This window comes from Candoia aspera, chromosome 1, assembly GCF_035149785.1.
Source record: "Candoia aspera isolate rCanAsp1 chromosome 1, rCanAsp1.hap2, whole genome shotgun sequence".
Classification (NCBI taxonomy): Eukaryota; Metazoa; Chordata; class Lepidosauria; order Squamata; family Boidae; genus Candoia; species Candoia aspera.
The window spans coordinates 44577035-44597170 of record NC_086153.1 but is presented as its reverse complement, the minus strand read 5'-3'; the positions used below and the strand labels follow the sequence as shown (position 1 = coordinate 44597170).

Here is a 20136-nt window from a genome sequence, read left to right as displayed (position 1 = left end):
TGTGATTAATTGATTATGCCATGGAATGTGTCAACTCTTAGCAACCATATTGATAGACCTTCTCCAGGATGATCTATCCCAAATCTAGTGCTTCAGATCATCCAATGGATACACCACTCATCGGTGCTGTAATTTAGTCCATTCATCTTGCTGCTGGTCATTCTTTTCTTCCATCTTTTCCAGCATTATAGACTTCTCTATAATGTCCTAATATGTGTCCAAGTTATGGTAATTTGAGCCTGGTCATTTGTGCCTTGTGTGTGAATTATGGATTGATTTATTCTATGATCCATTTGTTTGTTTTCTTGGCTATCCATGGTATTCTCAACACCAAAGTTCAAAATACCAATACTCATTCTATCCTGCTTCTTCAAAGCCAAGTTTTCACTTCCATAGAGCATCACAGGGAAAATAATTGCCTGCACAATTCTGATCTTTGTAGGCACAGACAATCACAGCATTGAAATACCTTTTCCAGTGCCTTCATTGCTACTTTGCAGCATATTTCCTGATTACTTGTTTTCATACTATTGATAGTCAATCCTAAAAGGCAGAAGCTATCCACCACTTCAGTGTCATAATTCTCAGTTCTAGAGCAGATTGCTATAACTGTTGTCATTAGGTTTTCTTTATGTTTAATCTTATTCTCATTTTTTTCACTATGCTCCTTGAATTTTATTACTAGAGTTTGCAGATTATTTACATTTTTAGCTATCAGAGAAGTGTCACCAGCATAGGTTATTGTTGATTTTTCCTTCAATTTTAAAACCACACTCATCTTCTTCCAAGCCAGCTTCCCTCGATGTATATTTGGTGTATAGGTTGAATAACAAGGAGAGAGTATACAGCCTTCCCTCACTCCTCTGTCAACCTGAAACTAGTCTGCTTTGCCATGTTCCATCCAGATTGTGGCTTCTTATCCTGTGTATAGGTTTTGCATGAGGACAATGATATATTCTGGGATTCCCATTTGTAAGGACGTTCTACAGCTCAACATGGTCGACACAATTGAAGGTCTTTCTATAATCAGTGAAGCACATATTGACTTCTTTTTGATATTCTTTGGCTTTCTCAATTATCCAGCACCCATCAGCAATATACCTTGTTCCTCAATCTTTTCTAGAACCATCTTAAATATCTGAAATTTCAGTTTCTATGTAGAATGGTATATACGGTGCTCTAATCTGTGTTGGATGAATCTAAGTATTATTTTACTACCATGTGAAATGAGGGATATTGTATACTAGTTTGCACACTTCGTTAAGCTTCCCTTTTTGGTACCCCTTAGCTTAATCTTCCATAAGCACTTTTTTGGGTTGTGTGGGTAGAAGCAGTTGCTTACTATAATATGGGACTTTTAACAATTTCTCACATCTAATGAAAAGGTTTACAGTCAAGGTATTTATTTCTCCAAATGTTGCCACTTTGGTTGGGAATTCTGGTAATTACATTTGAAGGATGCCAAACTGCCTCTATAATAATGAAACTGTAGATAATATAGATCAGCCTTTTTCAACCTTTTGACCCTGGAGGAACCCTTGAAATATTTTTCAGGCCTCAGGGAACCCCTGCACATTCAGGCTCAAATACAGACCAGAAGTTACAAATGTTTGTTTATTCGTGTCAGAAGCATCACAATTAAAATAAGGCATACTGTAAAACATAGAATTTAAAATATAAGATATAAAAGTTAAAATATATAAAAGTTAAACAGATCTTGCCCAGAAGCTGGGAACATTAATTGTGTTCTGTCACGCTGTCATGAGGTCCTCAAATGTGCATTGATCGGGGCACTGAGGACAAGTGTACATATGCGTTGTTGTCTGCATGTCTCCAGATTCACAAAGGGCAGAGGCCACCGGATAGCCCCATTTGTTCAGAGTATCTCTGGATCTTGTTATGCCCGTGCGCAGTCTGTTCAGCGATTTCCATACTTCCCAACTTTCGCCAAACCCAGGTGCCAGCTCCTCTGCTGGTTCCATCCAGCAGTTACACATCGTTATATACGTTTCATGTGTAGGCCTGTATATATGCATCAATAGTGTTCTTAAATAAAAATAAAGAATGAAACTTACCTCTTTAATGTGAAGTTGCCCAAATTTGAAATAATTTTTTAAATCATGATCTCCCAGGCAACCCCTAGTGACCTCTCGTGGAACCTGAGGGTTCCACGGAACTCTGGCTGAGAAACCCTGCTGCAGATAATGATACTGTAGTTACAGATACAAGTATATGTCCACAGTTCAATCTACTTGAAATGAACTTGAGACTTTAAATTTTTTTTTATTTGTCAATTTTTTTTGCCACTGCCCATCTCCCCCCATATTTTCACAGAACTCTCAATTTTATTGTGTTTCTCCTGTTTCTGTTATATGGATTGGTTGTTTCTATTTTATTATTCGTCATCATGAGCTTTTATTTTGATGGCACAATATAAATGTACAAAAAGTTCTCTTTTAGAATGTTATGATACAGCTTGAAAGCTTCATATCTTTTATTCACAGATGATAGCATTTCTGCAGCAAGTACCTCTGATGTCCAAGATCGCCTTTCGGCTCTTGAACTGAGAGTGCAGCAGCAAGAAGATGAAATCACAGTGCTGAAAGCAGCTCTGGCTGATGTGTTGAGACGACTTGCCATCTCAGAAGATCACGTTGCATCTGTGAGAAAATCGGCACCGACTAAAGGTAAGATAGGCCTTCTCTGCATATTGTTTTCATGTAAGATTGAGTGTGTGATCTACAGGTAGTCCTTGACTTATGACCATTTGTTCAGCGACGTTCAAAGTTATGACGGCACCGGATGAAGGGACTTGTGACCGGTACTTGAAGTTATGGTTGTTGCAGCACCCCTGTGGTCACGTGATCAAAATTCAGGCCCTTGGCAGCCCATCCACAGTTACAATGGCAGGGGTGCTTCAACTCCCTCCACCTGCCTATCTCCCCCTCATCACTGCCCTTTTAGCCACCCTGTATTCCTTGGCGGCAGCGCTGGAGCTGAATTAGAGGCCCGGGGCCTTCAGTAGTCTCAGCTGACCATCATTGCCTCCAGGCCTCTACTTCAGTCCCAGGGCAGAGATGATGGGGAGATAGGTGGCTTGGGGGAGTTGAAGCAAAGGCATGTGTGCTAGGGCAAAAGAAACATGAGGTCCTCGCCTAATGATGGTGCTGTCCTGGTCTAATGACTGCAGCTGGGACTACTGGAACTGCTGTTGCTATGCGATATGTTCACGTGTGCTCACAGCCTCATATTGAGCACTCCATCTTATCTGGGAAGGTCATTTCACTGTGATATTCACATTCTGCAGCATTTTCCATCAATGAGGTGAGACTGAAAAGAATGAATAAATCTTTTCCAAAGTTCCATAAAAGTCACACGTGAAGAAACGCTTCCAAAAAAGTGAAGTCCTCAAATGCTCAGGGAATTTTGCAGAAGACACAAATGAGGACTTGGGATTGATTTATTTGATTTTTACCTGAATACTGGCCATTGTAACGATTGCCTAAACCCAAATACTCAGTCTCACAAGCTCGGGCTTAAAGATAACTGATTTATTAAAGGAATAGTATGCAAATACAGAGAAAGCTGAGAATGAGCAAAAGCGCGCCAAATACAAACTTAAAAGCCTTGCTTGTGAGCAGGTCCCGCCCCGTCGCCCGTCAGGACGCTCCTTCTCCCAGGTGCTAGAAGCCGTTAGACGCGCCTGGGAAAGTAACCTTGAACAGGAGCGCAAACCCAAACATGCATTCCAAGCCTTCAAAACAATGGAAGGCGAAGGAATGGAAAAACCCCGGGTGAAGGAACACGGAACAGAAAAAGACATGGGAAACGTTACAATGTTAACCAGACATTAGAACGAGAACATGACATATTGCCCCCCCAAAAGAAACTAGGGAGCCGGTTTGTCAGGATAGGCAGAGTGAAATTGGGTTACGAGACGAGGAGAATGGACGTCTGGAGCAGCAACCCATTCAGGATGAGGGAAATGTTTCCAGCGGACGAGGTACTGTAAAGCAGAGCGCTGGCGTCTGGAGTCGAGGATAGATGCCACTTCGAAGTGTTGCTGGTTGTCAATCATGAGGGGAGGTGGAGGAATGGGTTGCGGATGCCAACGGTCCGACGACAGGCAGGGTTTGAGTAAACTACAATGGAAAACAGGATGTAAACGTTTAAGGTTGTGAGGCAAATCAAGTTTAAACGTAACGGGGTTGAGCTGAGCAACAATTGGAAAAGGACCCACAAATTTAGGACCAAGTTTCTTAGAGGGTTGTGGGGACTTGATAAACTTAGTTGATAAGTAGACTTTATCCCCGACCGCAAAGGATGGTTCTGGGGAACGCTTTGCATCGGCATGGCGTTTATAGGTAGCCTGGGCATGGCGGAGAGCGAGTAGAATATTAGACCATGAGTCTTTGAGAGAGTCTGCCCAGTCAGCAAGGGTGGCTGGTAGCGGTTGAGGATGAGGAAGTTCAGGAATCGGAACAAATTCACGTCCAAAAACTGTTTTAAAGGGAACTTGACCAGTGGTTTGATGAATGGAATTGTTGTAAGCGACCTCAGCAAATGGGAGTAAATCGACCCAGTTGTCCTGTTGGTAGTTAACAAAAGCTCTGAGGTATTGTTCCAATGTAGAATTAACCGCCTCTGTAGATCCGTCCGTTTCCGGATGCCAGGAGGTGGAAAGCGACTGTTTTGTACCCAAAAGTTTTAAAAATGCCCGCCAAAATTGTGACGTAAATTGTGTGCCTCTGTCACTCACCAAACGGGCGGGGATACCGTGGAGGCGGTACACGTGGATGAGGAAGAGGCGTGCCAGCTGTTGCGCGGTGGGGATAGAAGCGCATGGGATAAAGTGGGCTTGTTTGGAGAAAAAGTCTTTGACGACCCAAATGACAGTTTTGCGTTGACTAGGGGGTAGATCAACAATAAAGTCCATGGAGATATCCTGCCAAGGGACAGATGGAGTGGCAACGGGTTGAAGGAGACCTTGGGGTTTGCCTGGTTTGCGCTTTATCGCCGCACATACAGGGCACGCAGTGACATATTCCTTCAAGTCTTTGAGTAAAGTTGGCCACCAGAATTGGCGGCGAACGAGGTGCAAAGTTTTTACGTAGCCAAAATGTCCAGCTAGCTTGTCATCGTGGCAGCGCTGGAGTATGGTTTTCCGCATTGCCTCGGGTACATAGAGACGATTGTTGCGCCAGGCAAGATCATCGGTGAAAGTTAAAATGTGTCTATTGGTCTGCAACCAAGTATCTGTTTTAAGGTGGGAAAGCAACTGTTGTTGCAAATCGGAGGGAATTGACAAGGGCGGTGGGTGGCTGGAAGGCAGAGCGGCTGGAGGCGGAGTTGATTGCGCTCGGGTCTGGCTGCGAGTCACTGCTGCCAAACTTAATTGTTTGTCGGTCCAGACGGTGCCTTGGACCGTTGGCCCTGGGCCAGCATCTTGGGGTCTGCGCGAGAGTGCGTCAGCTAAAAAGTTTTTCTTGCCTGGTATAAATTTAAGAGTGAAGTCAAAGCGGCTGAAAAACTCAGCCCAGCGCAGCTGTTTGGGACTGAGTTTCCGACTGGTGCTTAAAGCTTCCAGGTTTTTATGGTCAGTCCAGACTTCAAAAGGGTTTGAAGTGCCTTCCAATAGGTGTCGCCATGTCTCTAAAGCCGTTTTTACAGCAAAAGCCTCTTTCTCCCAAACATGCCATCTTCTCTCTGTTTCTGTGAATTTGCGAGAGAGGTAGGCACAGGGTTTTAAAGCGCCAGATTGGTCAGATTGTAATAAAATTGCTCCTATGGAAAAATCAGAAGCATCGACTTGTACAACGAAAGGCTTAGAGGGGTTTGGATGCTGTAAAATTGGTTCAGTGGTAAAGATTTGTTTGAGCGCTTCGAACGCTTGCTGACAGGCTGGAGTCCATTTAAGGAGTGCGCCTGGGTTCTTTGAACGTCGCGTACCTCCCTGTCCTTTAGTTTTTAACAGTTCAGTAAGGGGGAGGGCGATTTCTGCAAAATTTTGGGCGAATGCCCGATAGAAATTAGAGAATCCAAGGAAACTTTGTAATTGTCTCCTGGTACGGGGAGGTTCCCATGCCACGATAGCTTCTACTTTTGCCGGGTCCATTTCAATGCCCTGAGCTGAAATCCGGTACCCTAGGTAATCAATTTGTGACTGATGAAACGCACATTTTGACAGTTTTGCGTACAACTCTGCTTTTTTCAATTTAGCCAGTACCTGACGCACCAAGTGGATATGTTCGGACATGGTTTCAGTATAAATCAATACATCATCCAAATATACTAGTACCCCCTTGAATAGGTGGTCATGCAAGACCTCATTGATTAGTTGCATAAAAACCCCAGGTGCCCCAGATAACCCGAATGGTAAGACTTTATATTGGAAAGCCCCAAGAGGACAGTTGAACGCTGTTTTCCACTCATCCCCTTCCCTTATGCGAATGCGAAAGTAAGCCTCTCTCAAATCCAGTTTTGAGAAAATTTTGCCTCTGGCCAGATGTGATAACATATCTTTGATCAGGGGCAAAGGATATTTATTTAATATTGAGACCGCATTGAGCCCGCGGAAATCGGTACAAAGCCTTAATGACCCATCCTTTTTTGGCCTGAATAGGACAGGAGCTCCTACCGGAGAATTTGCCGGCTCAATGAAACCCCTAGCCAGATTTTTGTCAATGAACTCCCTTAGCGTGGTAAGCTCTTTGGGAGACATGGGGTATATTTTTGGGTGAGGCAATTTTACATTTGGTAAAAACTCAATGGCACAGTCCGTTTTTCGGTGGGGTGGCAAGCGATCCGCTTCCTTTTCCCCAAATACTTCAGCAAAATCTTGGTACTGATTGGGTAGTCCCTCAAGAGGTTGAAGCGTTTGCACAGTGGTATACGCTACCCCTCCACCCTCCATGTCCTCCAGTAGGTCCTTTTCGGGTACTTTGTAAAATCCATCTGCAAACGTCACAGTTCTATGCAGCCAGTTGATAAAAGGGTTTTGTTGCACAAACCAAGGCATCCCCAAGATTACCAGAGGACCCCCCACTGGAGCTACCACAAATGGCAGCTTTTCCTGATGGGAGCCCATCTGCAAGGCGACCAGTCCCGTGGAAAGACTGACTGCTTTCCCTCCCGCCATAGTTCCATCCAATTGAGTGAAAATCATGGGTCTTGGCAAAGGGAACGTGGGCAGTTCCAGAGCCGCTACGACATCAGGGTGCATTAGGGAACGGGAGCAACCCGAGTCTAGCATGGCCCACACTTCCACCGTTTTGGTTTTTGAGCTCAGTTTAACTTTAACAGTCAGTGTGGGGAAGTTTCCACTCACCGAATCATGGTTACGCCCGGTTTCTTCCACCTGCCCTAGGGCGCCCTTCAGGGCAGGTGGTAGGCTTTTCCCGCCGGTTGCTCGAATTGCAACTCTTCCTCCTCTTCTCCGAAGGGAAGGTCTGGGGGGTCCAGTTCCGCGAGGGCTGCCTTCAGTTTTCGCGGTGGAACAGGAGCAGGCGTCTTTACCGTGGGTTTCGTCTGTCGTTCCTCTGGACGGCGTCTCGGGCACGACGTGGCTCGATGCCCTTCTTTCCCACATCGGAGGCACTGACCCTTGGAGAACCGTTGCTCCCTCTCTTCTTCCCAGGTTTTCGGTTTGGGGCGGCTGGCAAGTCCAGATGTGCGCGCTCCTCTAGCGAGACGTGTTTGTCTAAGTTCTTTGGTATGGGCATAGGTTCGTAGGGCATTTTCTGCGCTTCCCGCCAACTGAATCCACCCATAGAGCGTTTTAGGATCATCTCTGCCCAGAGCCCATCGAAGGATTTCGGGTTCAAGCCCCTGCTTGAACAATTCGATGATTGTTGGCTCAGACCAGTCTTCCACTTTTCCTGCCAAAGCTTTAAACTCCAATGCATATTTGGCAACTGAGAGGGACCCTTGGTAGAGTTTCCGCAGGTCATTTTTGGCCGTTTCTTGAGCTAGGGGGTCTTCGAAATGCTCTTTAAGTGCCCACAAAAAGTCATCGAAGTCCTCTAACTCAGTTGCCTCAGCTTGGCATAGTTGCACATACCAATCCGCTGCCCTTCCTCTCAGCTTGTTGGCAATGAAATTGACCTTGCCATGTTCAGACCGAAAGTTTCGACCCCAATCTTCTATATAATGCTTGGCATTAGTAATAAAGAAGGAGAGCGTTGTGGGATCCCCATCGAACTTCACTCCAAATGGTGGGAAGGTTCTTGCCGGCTCAGCTGGCTGTGGCGGTGCCGCGAATGTCAGCGTGCGCCGAGCCCCCATGGGTGGTCGATCCCTAGGAGGTCTTGCCTCTCGCTCCCCCCCTTGACGGGCTGATCGAGTCTTGCTTCTCCCCCGGGTCGACATGGTACTGTGCCTGGGGTACTGTGACGGCTCTTCTTCCCAATCCTCCGGGGTGGGCTCTGCCTCTCTGGGTAGATCCTCTCTGGGTAGATCCTTGAGGATCGTCACTATTAAATCCATCTTATCTTCTAATGCCCTCATACGAGCCGGAGTGACCGGCTCCTCCGGGGGTTGGTTGGTTACCACCACCCTCGGTGACAAGGGGACTTCGTGCTCCCAGGACAATTGTGGAGACCCCCTCCCCGGTGCTCTTTCCATAACCGTTCTATGTTCACTCCTGAGACTCTCCTGCATGGATATCAGCAGCTCGTCCAATTGGATATCTCGCAACTCCCGACGTGCTGCTCTTTGCGCTCTCGAGGTTAGCGCTGGCCGGCTTTTGGCCGCCTCCCGCTCCTCTTCGCTTCCCTCACTTGCGCGAAGTTGAGGTTCTGTCATCGCTAGCGTACCCTCTTATCCAATGATTGGATGGGGCTAGCGGAAAATGGATAAAATGATTCTCAGCTTTATGTAACGATTGCCTAAACCCAAATACTCAGTCTCACAAGCTCGGGCTTAAAGATAACTGATTTATTAAAGGAATAGTATGCAAATACAGAGAAAGCTGAGAATGAGCAAAAGCGCGCCAAATACAAACTTAAAAGCCTTGCTTGTGAGCAGGTCCCGCCCCGTCGCCCGTCAGGACGCTCCTTCTCCCAGGTGCTAGAAGCCGTTAGACGCGCCTGGGAAAGTAACCTTGAACAGGAGCGCAAACCCAAACATGCATTCCAAGCCTTCAAAACAATGGAAGGCGAAGGAATGGAAAAACCCCGGGTGAAGGAACACGGAACAGAAAAAGACATGGGAAACGTTACAATGTTAACCAGACATTAGAACGAGAACATGACAGCCATAGATTCAACATTGTCGTATCTTTGACCAGGACAATGGTTTATGTCCTTCACTTTCCAGTTGTTTCAAGATCTCTTCTGTGAGTGCAGCAGCAGTCTTCCCAGAAATAGGAAAGAAGTCCAAGAATGATCACTTTCTTTCAGCTTTACCATCTTCAGTATGGACATATCTGATCATTTCACAGACTTGCTCGGTTTGTGAAACATCAGGAGTGTTGTCAAAAAAAATTCCAAAGTATTTTGCTTTTCTAATAAGTCCCACTATTTTTTCTTTGACATAATTTTTGAGAAAATGAATTCATTTTGAATTTTTTGAGGTAAGTATAAAATCAGTCTCCTTCAGAAGGTATAGCATGTTTAATTTTTATAAAATGTTCCTTCTAATTGGGTCACAATTTGAGAGTAATTCTACCAACTCCAAAAAATTTCCTCCCTTTGCTGATGATGACATATCGTCTCTGTAACTATGGAAAGGAAGATTTTGTTTGGGCCAAAACATAATTACATCCAAAAGACAATGTAAAATGTTTCTCCATTTTTTAAAATTATCCATTTCTACTTGATAGAATAGGGACGCGGTGGTGCTGCGGGTTAAACCGCTGAGCTGCTGAGCTTGCTGATCGGAAGGTCGGCAGTTCAAATCCGCGTGACAGGGTGAGCTCCCGTTGCTAGTCCCAGCTCCTGCCAACCTAGCAGTTCGAAAACATGCAAATGTGAGTAGATTAATAGGTACCGCTTCGGCGGGCAGGTAACGGCGTTCCGTGTAGTCATGCCGGCCACATGACCACGGAAGTGTCTACGGACAAACGCCGGCTCTTCGGCCTTGAAATGGAGATGAGCACCGCCCCCTAGAGTCGGACACGACTGAACTTAATGTCAAGGGAAACCTTTACCTTTACATACTTGATAGATTTTATCATTTTTCTTTTTAGTTTTAATTCCATTGTTGAGGTCTTCCATTTTCCAAGTAGGAGAGATATGGTTTAGATACCTCACATTCACGGAATTTAGGATTTAATTTCCTCTAGGTTTTAAAGCTAGTTATAAAGCTGGGTGTCCAGCTGTTGACTCCTTATCAGCAAACAGTCTGCAGAAAAAAACAAAACAATATTTTTGGTTTTGAATAAACCTTTCAAGTTCGCAATACTTTTTCACCATTTGGTAAAGATTTATAAAACTATGAAGAACACTGAAACCTCCAACCCCACCCCACCCCGCCAAAAAACCCCCCACTGCTGCCTGCTGTCCTACGACTGCCTGCATGTGCTGAATTGTACCAAGAGGTCGCTGATGTACCATTGGCTCCAGCTCCCTGGCTGTTCCTGCACTGCTCTGCTGACCACCAAACAGCTGATCTGCACAATCTCAACTGTTTAGTGGTTGGCGGTGAGGCACAACTGCAGCAACAAAGTCAGGTTGCTGCTGCCAGCCTCCTTATCTTTGGCAGCACCCTCTTACTTGGGGCAGACTGCCGCACCCCCCTCCCTCAGCCTTTGCTAAGCCACTATATGATAGTCTTCCTCAACTTGGTGCATTCCAGGCATCTTTCTGCAAGTCTTGCCCTCTCCTAGGCAGCACATGGTGAATAAGAATGTTGTGTGTGGATAATGGGCAACACAGTAACACGGCATCAGGTTGAAAGGAACTGATTCAGGATCATCTGTAACGCATAGAAACATGGCAGTTGAGCAGTATGCAGAGAAGATGTGAAAGTCCATCCAAGAGAGAGAATGCAAAAGTAACTGAGAGAGCTTCTCTAACAACTAACTATTCCCACATTGCTGCTGTTGCTGTTGAAAATAGAGGACTATGGGCAGCATCCTGTCAGTGGCTGTCCTAAGGGTTTCAGAGCTGGGCTGCAAAAACCCGGATGACCTATAGATGGCAGCAAAGAGACACAGAGAAGTCTTTGCTGCCATCTAGCAATTTCCTACCCCTTAGGCAGAGATTTTTCTTCATGTAGACTTAACCTTGGATAATTAACAAGCAAAGCATGCATTTTCCTAAGGAAGTATGACCTTTCCCCTAATGTCTTGAGAAGCATTTGCAATTAAGTAACCAGGGGATAGGATTAGGGGAAGAAAATTAAGAAAGCACTTTTAAATGGCAATTTGCCTTTGTCTAGAAATTTAAAAGTAATTGTCTTTTGCAGATTGCCATAAAAAGGCATATATTATTAGCAATGGCAAGAAATTCTGCTTCCTGTAAAAATGACTTTAAAAAAAAAATCCTCACCCCAGTTCTCACTGGGCATATTCTAAACTTAGTATTACCTAGGGAAGCAGAAAATAGTTTTTCACAGAAAGGGTTTACCGAGAAAATTACACCACTGCTGAGGTGCTAGTTCCTCTTTACTGCTAGCTTGGTTCATGAATCTGCTTCTCGAAACAGCAGATCAAGGGAATAATTTGGAAGTATATAAAAAGAAAAGAAACTCTTAGCATACCAAAAAGTAGTTTCCCCCCCCCCACCCTTTCCTTTCGAATGCTTTAAAATTAATTCAAATCTAAAAATAAATGCAAGGAGCAATATGTTGGCCTGAAAAGTATAAATATAAAGTACAGAATATTAACAGAGATTATTTAAATTGAAGTCTAATGTATCTGGGGCTGGAGTTGAGTAGAGATAGGAGTATCAAGTGGGGAGCAGATAGGAGTATCAAGTGGGGAGCATCACTGAATTCCCTTGTTGAGGTACTTGAGGCGTTCAGCCACTTGCATGGAGAGCTGTTCATTTTTATGGCATGTTTTAAGCCAAATGGTCAGCAGTGGTAAGGAAAAGTGAATAGCTCTTTGCTGTAGTCCTAGCAAGGAGTGCTTTTTCCAAAAAAGACAAAACAATTATTATTATTTTATTATCTGCATCCTTGGTAAAACGGGCACAGCACTGTTTGCATTTTCTGTGCCGGATGAGGAAAGTGCATCTTCCACGTCCCATCCTCCTTATCTTCTATAGAGGCACCATAGAGAGTGTATTGGCCAACTGTATTTCTATTTGGTTTGGAGCCTGTAGTGCCTCAGATAAGAAGTCTGTGCAGAGGGTGGTGAGGGCAGCAGAGAGGATAACTGGGATTTCCCTTCCTCCCATTCAGGGTACAGCGTACACACGATGCCCGTCTAGAGCCCGGAATATTGTCAGGGACCCCTCCCACCCTCACTGTGGCTTGTTCTCCTTGTTACCCTCTGGGAAAAGGTTCCGCTGCCTTCCATGCAGAACAGCTAGATTAGGTAACAGTTTTGTCCCCTGGGCTATTAGACCCCTGAACTCTTAATAATCCCCTCTTACTTCATTGTGGTACATGTTGTATGTAGGACTGTGATATTTATTAGGGATAATGATTAGGGGAGTGGAATGGTAAAGAATATGTATTATACAGTATAGTATAGTAATTATTTTTTGTGAGCCAATTGCAATGATATTTCATTTTAATGTGCACCTTGGTGTATATTGGAATGACAATAAAAGTCCTATTGTATTGTATTGTATTGTATTGTATTGTATTGTATTGTATTCTATTCTATTCTATTGTATTCTATTCTATTCTATTCTATTCTGTGAAAGAAAAGAACTGAAAAAATGCATGTTTGGACATGTGCATATGCATGTGTTTGTGGGGGGGAGGGAGATGTACTTCTAGAAGTTTACACATACATGGTTTATCTGTTAAAATCTTGCAATATGTAAGACTTTTAGACTGCAATACTCAAACCCTCATTAATCACGCGTCAGAAGTGATTACTTCAAAATCTTTTAATGATACAAAGCATTCAGTACAGAGAAAAAGTTGCGAATGAAAAAGCCTGTGCTTTTCCCATTAAACATCTACAGTGATTTCAGATTCCCTCCTACTCCCCCTCTCAGGTATGCACCCTCCTGTCATGTTCACCGTTCCAATGTTACCGTTACGTCGTAACGTTTCGCATGTCATTTGGCTGATGTGTGTTTCGTCTGGGAGGGGAGGAGGATTCCATCGCGTGGGATTGTTATATGTTAGCAGCTGGATTGGAACGTGTTTGGGTTATCTCGTGTGTTCAAGGTTCCTTTCCCAGGATATCAGCAGAAACGGTTACCAGCACCTGGGGGGGGGGGGGAGTTTGCAGCGGCAGGGCGAGGGGAGGGATTACGTTTGAGCCGAGGGTTTTTAGTTTGTATTTGGCGCGCTTTTGCTCATTCTCAGCTTTCTCTGTATTTGCATACTATTCTTTAATAAATCAGATATCATTAAGTCCCTGCTTGTGAGTCTGAGTCTATTAGGGTAGGCAATCCTTACACCTTCCTCTCGTGCCAGTTACAGTAGATTTCCACAGCTGTCTACAATGGCTCTTCAGCAAGCGACCTTGAGAGTCGGGAGTTGCAGATAACCCAAACAAGATGATGTCTCACTCCAACCATGTGCCCCCACCCTCATGTTCAGCCCGCAGTGATTAGACGTGTAACTAGAACATGCATGGGAGGCAATTCAGATGTTCTGATAATGTTGAACTTGGGAGCATGACAGATATACATAGAAAAAAGAAGTGAGCCATTATTCATCAAGTCTGTATGTTTAATAAATTGGCCTGTTTGATTTCCAAAGCTTACCTGACTATTTTTTCCTTGGTGATAACATTACTGGCTAACTTGCTTTTTTCAGCTGCAATAATATTGTAATCCATTTTATATGGGGAAATGAACTGTATCATTTATATTATTTTACACTTCTGTTACTGTTTAGTTTGCAACATTAATATTTGGATTGAAAGTAGCTTGGTATTTTTAATTTAGTAGAACATTGGTGAACAACTTCTGATGATTAATGAGTCATAAAACAAAGTGTGACTACTTGGTAGTATTTGCATATTGTTTAATACAGGGGAAGCAAAAATGAAAATGAGTTGCTTGAAGAAGATGGTACTGTAAGAGAACTTGACATGTAGCAAGATTGCTCTTATAAAAGCTGCTTTGTTGTTTTAAGAGCCATTAGCGACATTTTAATGCCTTTTATTATTGGCAGCAACTACAGTTAAATTCTCATTCCAAAGTACAGAAGTATAATAAGTGTTTTGGGTTATTGATTAAAGAAACACCAGTCTATTTCAGGAAGTTTAGAATTGGATAGCTAAAATCAAGCAACGCTTTGAGTATGTGGGAGATGGGGCAGCAGGTAGACCTGGTAGATATAGTAAGTAGCCTATTCAAGACCAATTTTTTAAAAAATTGAACAATATTTACATTAGAGGTGTGCCAAAATTATATTTGAAGCAGGAAAAGGTGCTTAAGAATCAGTGTAGGTACCCTTGTTCTGGGAATAACCTTGAGGGATAAGGGGAAGAGATGCTGCCTAGGGAATGGTCAGATAAAAGAGGGAGGAGCCCCCAGCTGCTTAATGGTCAGAGAAAGAAACTTAGGAAGTATCTACCCTAATTGATCAGGCTATAAAAAAAGTTGGCGGGAGATTTGTACTTTCAGACTTGCAAGATTCTGTTAATGTAGCCTTACAATAAAGTAGCACACTATTAGCTCATCTGGTTGTGTTTCCTGTCTGGTTTACCTGAGAGGACTGACACTTAACATCCAGTTACCTTGTTTGACCAACTGGATGAAATGCAATTTCTGTGGCTGGCAGTACTAAAGTATGCTTTCAGAATAGCAGAGTTCCAGGGGACAGAACTGTCATTCTGATTCTGTTACAAGTAGTCCTTGGTTAACAACCATTCTTTCAGTGACCATTCAGAGTTATGACAGTGCTGAAAGAGCAGTGGTTAAGTTCTGGCCATTACAGCACCCCTGCAGTTGTGATCATGATCTGGGTTCTTGGCAGCTGGCTCACACGATAGTTGTGCCATCCCGTGGTCACATGATCACAATTTGTGACCTTCCCTGCCAGCTTCCCACAAGCAAAGTCAATGGCAGGGAAGTTGCTCGGATAAGTCTCCTCCACCTGTGCACCCTCCTTCAGCCCCTCTGTGCTCACACCTCGCTGGCTACTCACACCCTCATGCACCCTCCTTGAGCCTTGCTGCACTTGCCTCCCTAGCCACTTGCACACCCTCCCCCACCCTGCAGCAGCCACCCTAAGCCCCACTTCAGTGAACAAACTATGGGCTGTTTTAGGACAATAAGACAGTTCTTGAAACCATAGATCGTTGTCTGTTTGCAAGTGTGAATTAGTGGAATAGGAAAATGTAGTTTGGGGTTTCCTATCTCTTTCCTACTTTGTTTTTAAGTCTCTAATGGTTTATCTAATTCACAGAGGTGCAAGGCAAGAGTAGCTAAAAATCAGAAATGAGCCACAGTTATTTGTTCATCCGCAAGAATGACTGCTTTCTTCTAGCCTCTTCAATACACCATGATAAAAACCAACCAGGGCATAGTGTGCTGTTTGCAGCCACTGAATTTCAGTGTACTACTAGTAGTATCTGCTTACAAGTTTTGGTAGATCTTATTAATGTGCACGCATAAGCAAGAAACCTACATTTCCTCTTTCATTTCTTCATTTTCAAAAGTAGCTTTTAAAGATAAGTGTGTTGTGTGAAATATTAAACTAGTATGGTAAAAGAAGTAAATGTACTGTATATTCACTATATTAGGTTATTAAGTAATATATGCAGATAACACCCAATATGATTTCTTTATCAGTGAACAGTTCCTGTCACTGAAGTCCCAAAGCTGCACTAACACTTGGTAGAGCAGCTATGAAGGTTTTGGGAAATATATTCAAATGCCATGATGTGTCTATTCTGTGCCTACATAGATCAGAATTGTGCAAGGCATGGTATTCCCTGTGATACTCTATGGAAGTGAAAGTTGGACTTTGAAAAAGCAGGATAGGAAAGTATTGATGCTTTTGAACTTTGATGTTGGAGAAGACTCCTGAGCATGTTTAATACCCAGACTTGTATTTTCCTCTCCCATCCACTTTTTAAATGCATGCCTTTTAATATTAACAGCGCTGATTAACTATGGGGGTACCTACAGTTCCTCTGTGAACCACTAAACATTTAAGCTTGCTACATATCTACTGATGCTGACTGGGCTACAGGCCTAATATGGGTTTCCCTGGAGTTTTCTCTTTCAAGGGCCTACTACCATACACCACCCTCTCCCATGAAGCCAGTCTTGGCCTGTTTAATAGCCAGCAGCAATTCTTCATCTCATCCATTGAGACTTTTCCAGGCCTTGATGCTGCTTTATCTGTACCTGCTTCAGGTTCATTTAGCAAACTATTTTCCCTCTGGCTTTTAGCTTTTAATCAGCTCTGTAGTTCAGAGATAAATTATTTCCAATTCTCTTGATAAGAAATGTCTGCATTAACATTTGCGCCAGCTCCAAACTGCATCTCTCTCTCATTCCACCCCCCTCGGGTATACTCTCATACACCCTAGCTTGGCTATAAATTGCTGCTGCTTTCTACATAGCTCCATCGGCATAAGCAAGTGGGGTTATTTAAAAGCAACAGGCAAGAGACAGGCTGAAAAATATTCCTTTCCATGCCAAGCCAGCCTTTTCTTTCAGCACCTTCATTCTTGAGAGGAATTCTAAAATACTAATACTCTGAGTTAGGCTCAATATTAACTTGTAATGTATTTTGGCTATTTTATCATGGTGAGTTTCTACCCTTACGTAATATTTGCAATTTCTTAGTTTATTAACAGTGATGCGTTTCTCTTCCCAGTTAGTGGTCATTAACACAGTTTCCAGTGGCAGGATAAGTATATAAGCATGCTGATGAAGCCGTATCAGATATGTCTGATATGGCCATAATGCTGTGGGTTTTTAGGTATTTAGGTTTTTAGCATGTTTGGACAAGTGAACTGTGTCATTCTCAATGAACTATGGTTTGGCACAATGTATCAACCTAGTTGATTTTACAAGATGAAGCTTGAAAAAATATGTGAATTCCAATTCTATTCAGTTTTGATATTCAAGACTTCTGTCTCCCTGTCACTAACAAACAAGCAAGCAAATGATCAGTAAGGATATGTTGGCATTTAAGCCTCAAATACAGAATTACATCTAGAGTTGTAATTTCAGCCATCTTACTATTCAAGATATCTTGCTATAAATAAGCAGCTCTTGAATAGGTGAGTTAAGTCAGTTGCTCTTCGGATACAGACACTGAGATTGGTGCATAGCTGTGGTAAGAATGGAACCCAAAGAAAGATCAAAGTCATCTTTTGTTGCTAAAGGAATCTTCCTTCTTCATAATCAAGGAGTAGTGATTCCTTTTTGTTTGTTTATAAGTTACTGTCATTGAGAATCAGTATATATGTGTGGATTTATGCAGACACACATTTGAAAGCAGCAGAAAAGTAAAAGATGTTGCCTAATACGTGAGAGGCCAGCAAGATAGACTGCACCATCGTGGTGCCTAGGAAATATATTAGGACCTCATGGAGTCTAACCCAAGGCTACAGTTGCCTGATCTGAGTTGTATCCACAGCATACAATGGCACTAATGGCACTAATAGCAGTCATCTTGGATTAAGTGGCATCTGAAATCCAGCATGAAGACTACTGCCTCCCCCACCTACCCAGACCCCCACCCTAGAAGAAGCTGCTTCTCAGCTGAAGGTTTGTGTAATGTAGAGAAAAAGACACCTGAATGGAATTGAACATGAGAATTGGTTCAGGTGGAATTTCTGATGGAAAAAATTCTATGCATATGGAATGTATGAGTTATCTTTCTCCTATAAAGAATAATTTTTGGAGATGCAAATAAATACCACAGCTGGATGGATTTGTCTTACAAAAATAAAGCCAGGGCTCAATTTTCATTCAAATGTATATACAACTTTGATAAATGCTTGGAAGTATTATTGTGTTTTTCCCTCTCTCTGGAGGATTTCCTGTAATTTGAGCATATGTTATATAAATAATATTCTCCTTAAGTTGCAAAATATTTTAATTTCTTCAGAAATGAAGATTAAATAGTTTTTGATTCAGTGTATAAAATTACAATACTTATTTTATCTTTTTGCAAATAAGAATGTGCAGTTCCATTCATCAAAGGCAGAATTATATAGGCTAAATTGAATTAATGTGATGTAACAAATGTAGATGTTATCATAGCCAGGTTTGCTTTTTTGAAAAACAACTGTAATCCTAGATGAGTAAAAGCATTTTTATATCCAGGATTGAGTTCTGTCCAAAAGATCCTTCAAATCAAGATCTTGGATATTCAAGAGGAGTACTAGCGCATTTGGGAGCAACGGGTCAGTTCCCCATTTCTTGGAACACTCCTGTCTTGTTTTAATTGAGGCTTGAGTAAATTTGGTGTATTGCTGCTGCTAGGCAGGCAACAATTTCAGACTCTTGCAATCTTTTTGAAATCAGGAAGAAGACATAACATTGAGTACAGATAGTCCTCGCTTAACAACCCTGATTGGGACCAGAATTTCTGTCATTAGGCAAAACATCACATTACCACACCGCTTAGCAACAGCAGTTTTGGTAGTACCAATTGTCGTTGAGCCAGGACCTCACCTTTCCTCTGCCCTGCCACAATCACTTCCACTTCAACTTCCCCCACCTATCTCCACCCCCCACGAGCTCTGCCCTTTTGGCTGCCCTGCATTTCGCCTCCCCTGCCACCCTGCATTCCGCCGCCCTGCGTGCTTCCACCCCCTGTGGCAGAGTGAAGAGTGGCCAAAAGGGCAGAGATGGGGGGTAGACAGGTGGATGGAAGAACATTGAAGCACACCCTGCAGTCATAAATGCAGGTGGGCTGCCACATGCCCGAATTTTGATCACATGACCATGGCCATAACATCAAGGACTGGGCATAAGTAGCATTCATTCATCACTGTTGTAGCTTTGAAAGGTTGCTGAACGAATGGTTGTTAAGCAAGAACTACCTGTAATCATCTATGTTTTGGTTATGGCAAACTCTCAAAATTCCAGATGATCTGCCCACTGGTTTCAAATATTTGTTAAAAAATATAAGGATAATACTAAACTCTTTGTCAAGGCATCAACAGGAATCCTGCAGGAACATTTTCTGACAGTACTTTCTCCAGGAATTATGACAGCAGAACATAGGCTGAATTAATCTCCATCAGTGGTAATGGATTGTTGAGCAATTATTATATCTAAAATGTAACTTCAGCACATCTTGTGTATCCTTTATAAAGAAACACACATGGTGAATAATAGATCTGTGCGAAATATTGAACTTGTATTTCAGAATTTATTGAAGTATCTGTCTGAACCGGCTGTTTGCGGTGTTAAGACACTATATCACTCACTGTCTGTGCATGTGCATCCAAAGAAGACAATCCTACCAGGGTTGCCGCTGAACTTACTATACAGAACTCCAAAATGTTGGATTTACACTCTCTCATACCAAAACATATAACAGCTTCCACTCAGCCAGCCACATCTGGGCTTTATTAAGAAGGAAGGGCCTAGATTAAGTACATATCTGGTTATCTTTACTTCTCCAAGAATTCCATCTGCATCATTAGGCTACACAAATTAAAATTTATCTACTCTACCTGGATACACAGATGCAGTGGTATGCTATTTAGTACTGCTTTATGTAATTATGAAAAACTGCAGCTTTTACATTGGAACAGATAAGAATAACTTTATCCAAAAGTGCCTATCAAGTCACTGTGGGTTACCAAGCAATTCTCTTTTCCATGCTTTGGACTAAGATCAGTTAGTATGTCTTTGAGACATGCGTTGAAGTGGGGTCTAATATAGACAATTAACTTTAGCATGTTTCTTCTGCCATCATCATTTTAATCATGTCTCATTTAGAACTGCTACAGATTTCAAAGAATAAAATTAACTTCCTTTAAAAACTCTGCTTGATCAATAATTTTGTTTGATATATTCTTGCAAAACAATACCCTTCATCATTCTTCAGCTTTATTAATAAAGACCATTTTGGCTCTCC

The 20136-nt window shown here is 42.8% G+C and overlaps 1 protein-coding gene across 2 annotated transcripts in view; it reads left to right on the top strand.

The window, feature by feature from the left end:
* Positions 1-20136, top strand: part of EML4 (EMAP like 4) — a 173250-nt gene that overhangs the window by 82671 nt on the left and 70443 nt on the right. For both annotated transcript variants that reach the window (XM_063302940.1, XM_063302946.1), the window contains exon 2: positions 2505-2687. In XM_063302940.1, the coding sequence (XP_063159010.1) occupies positions 2505-2687 (183 nt within the window). The remainder of the gene's footprint in view (positions 1-2504; positions 2688-20136) is intronic.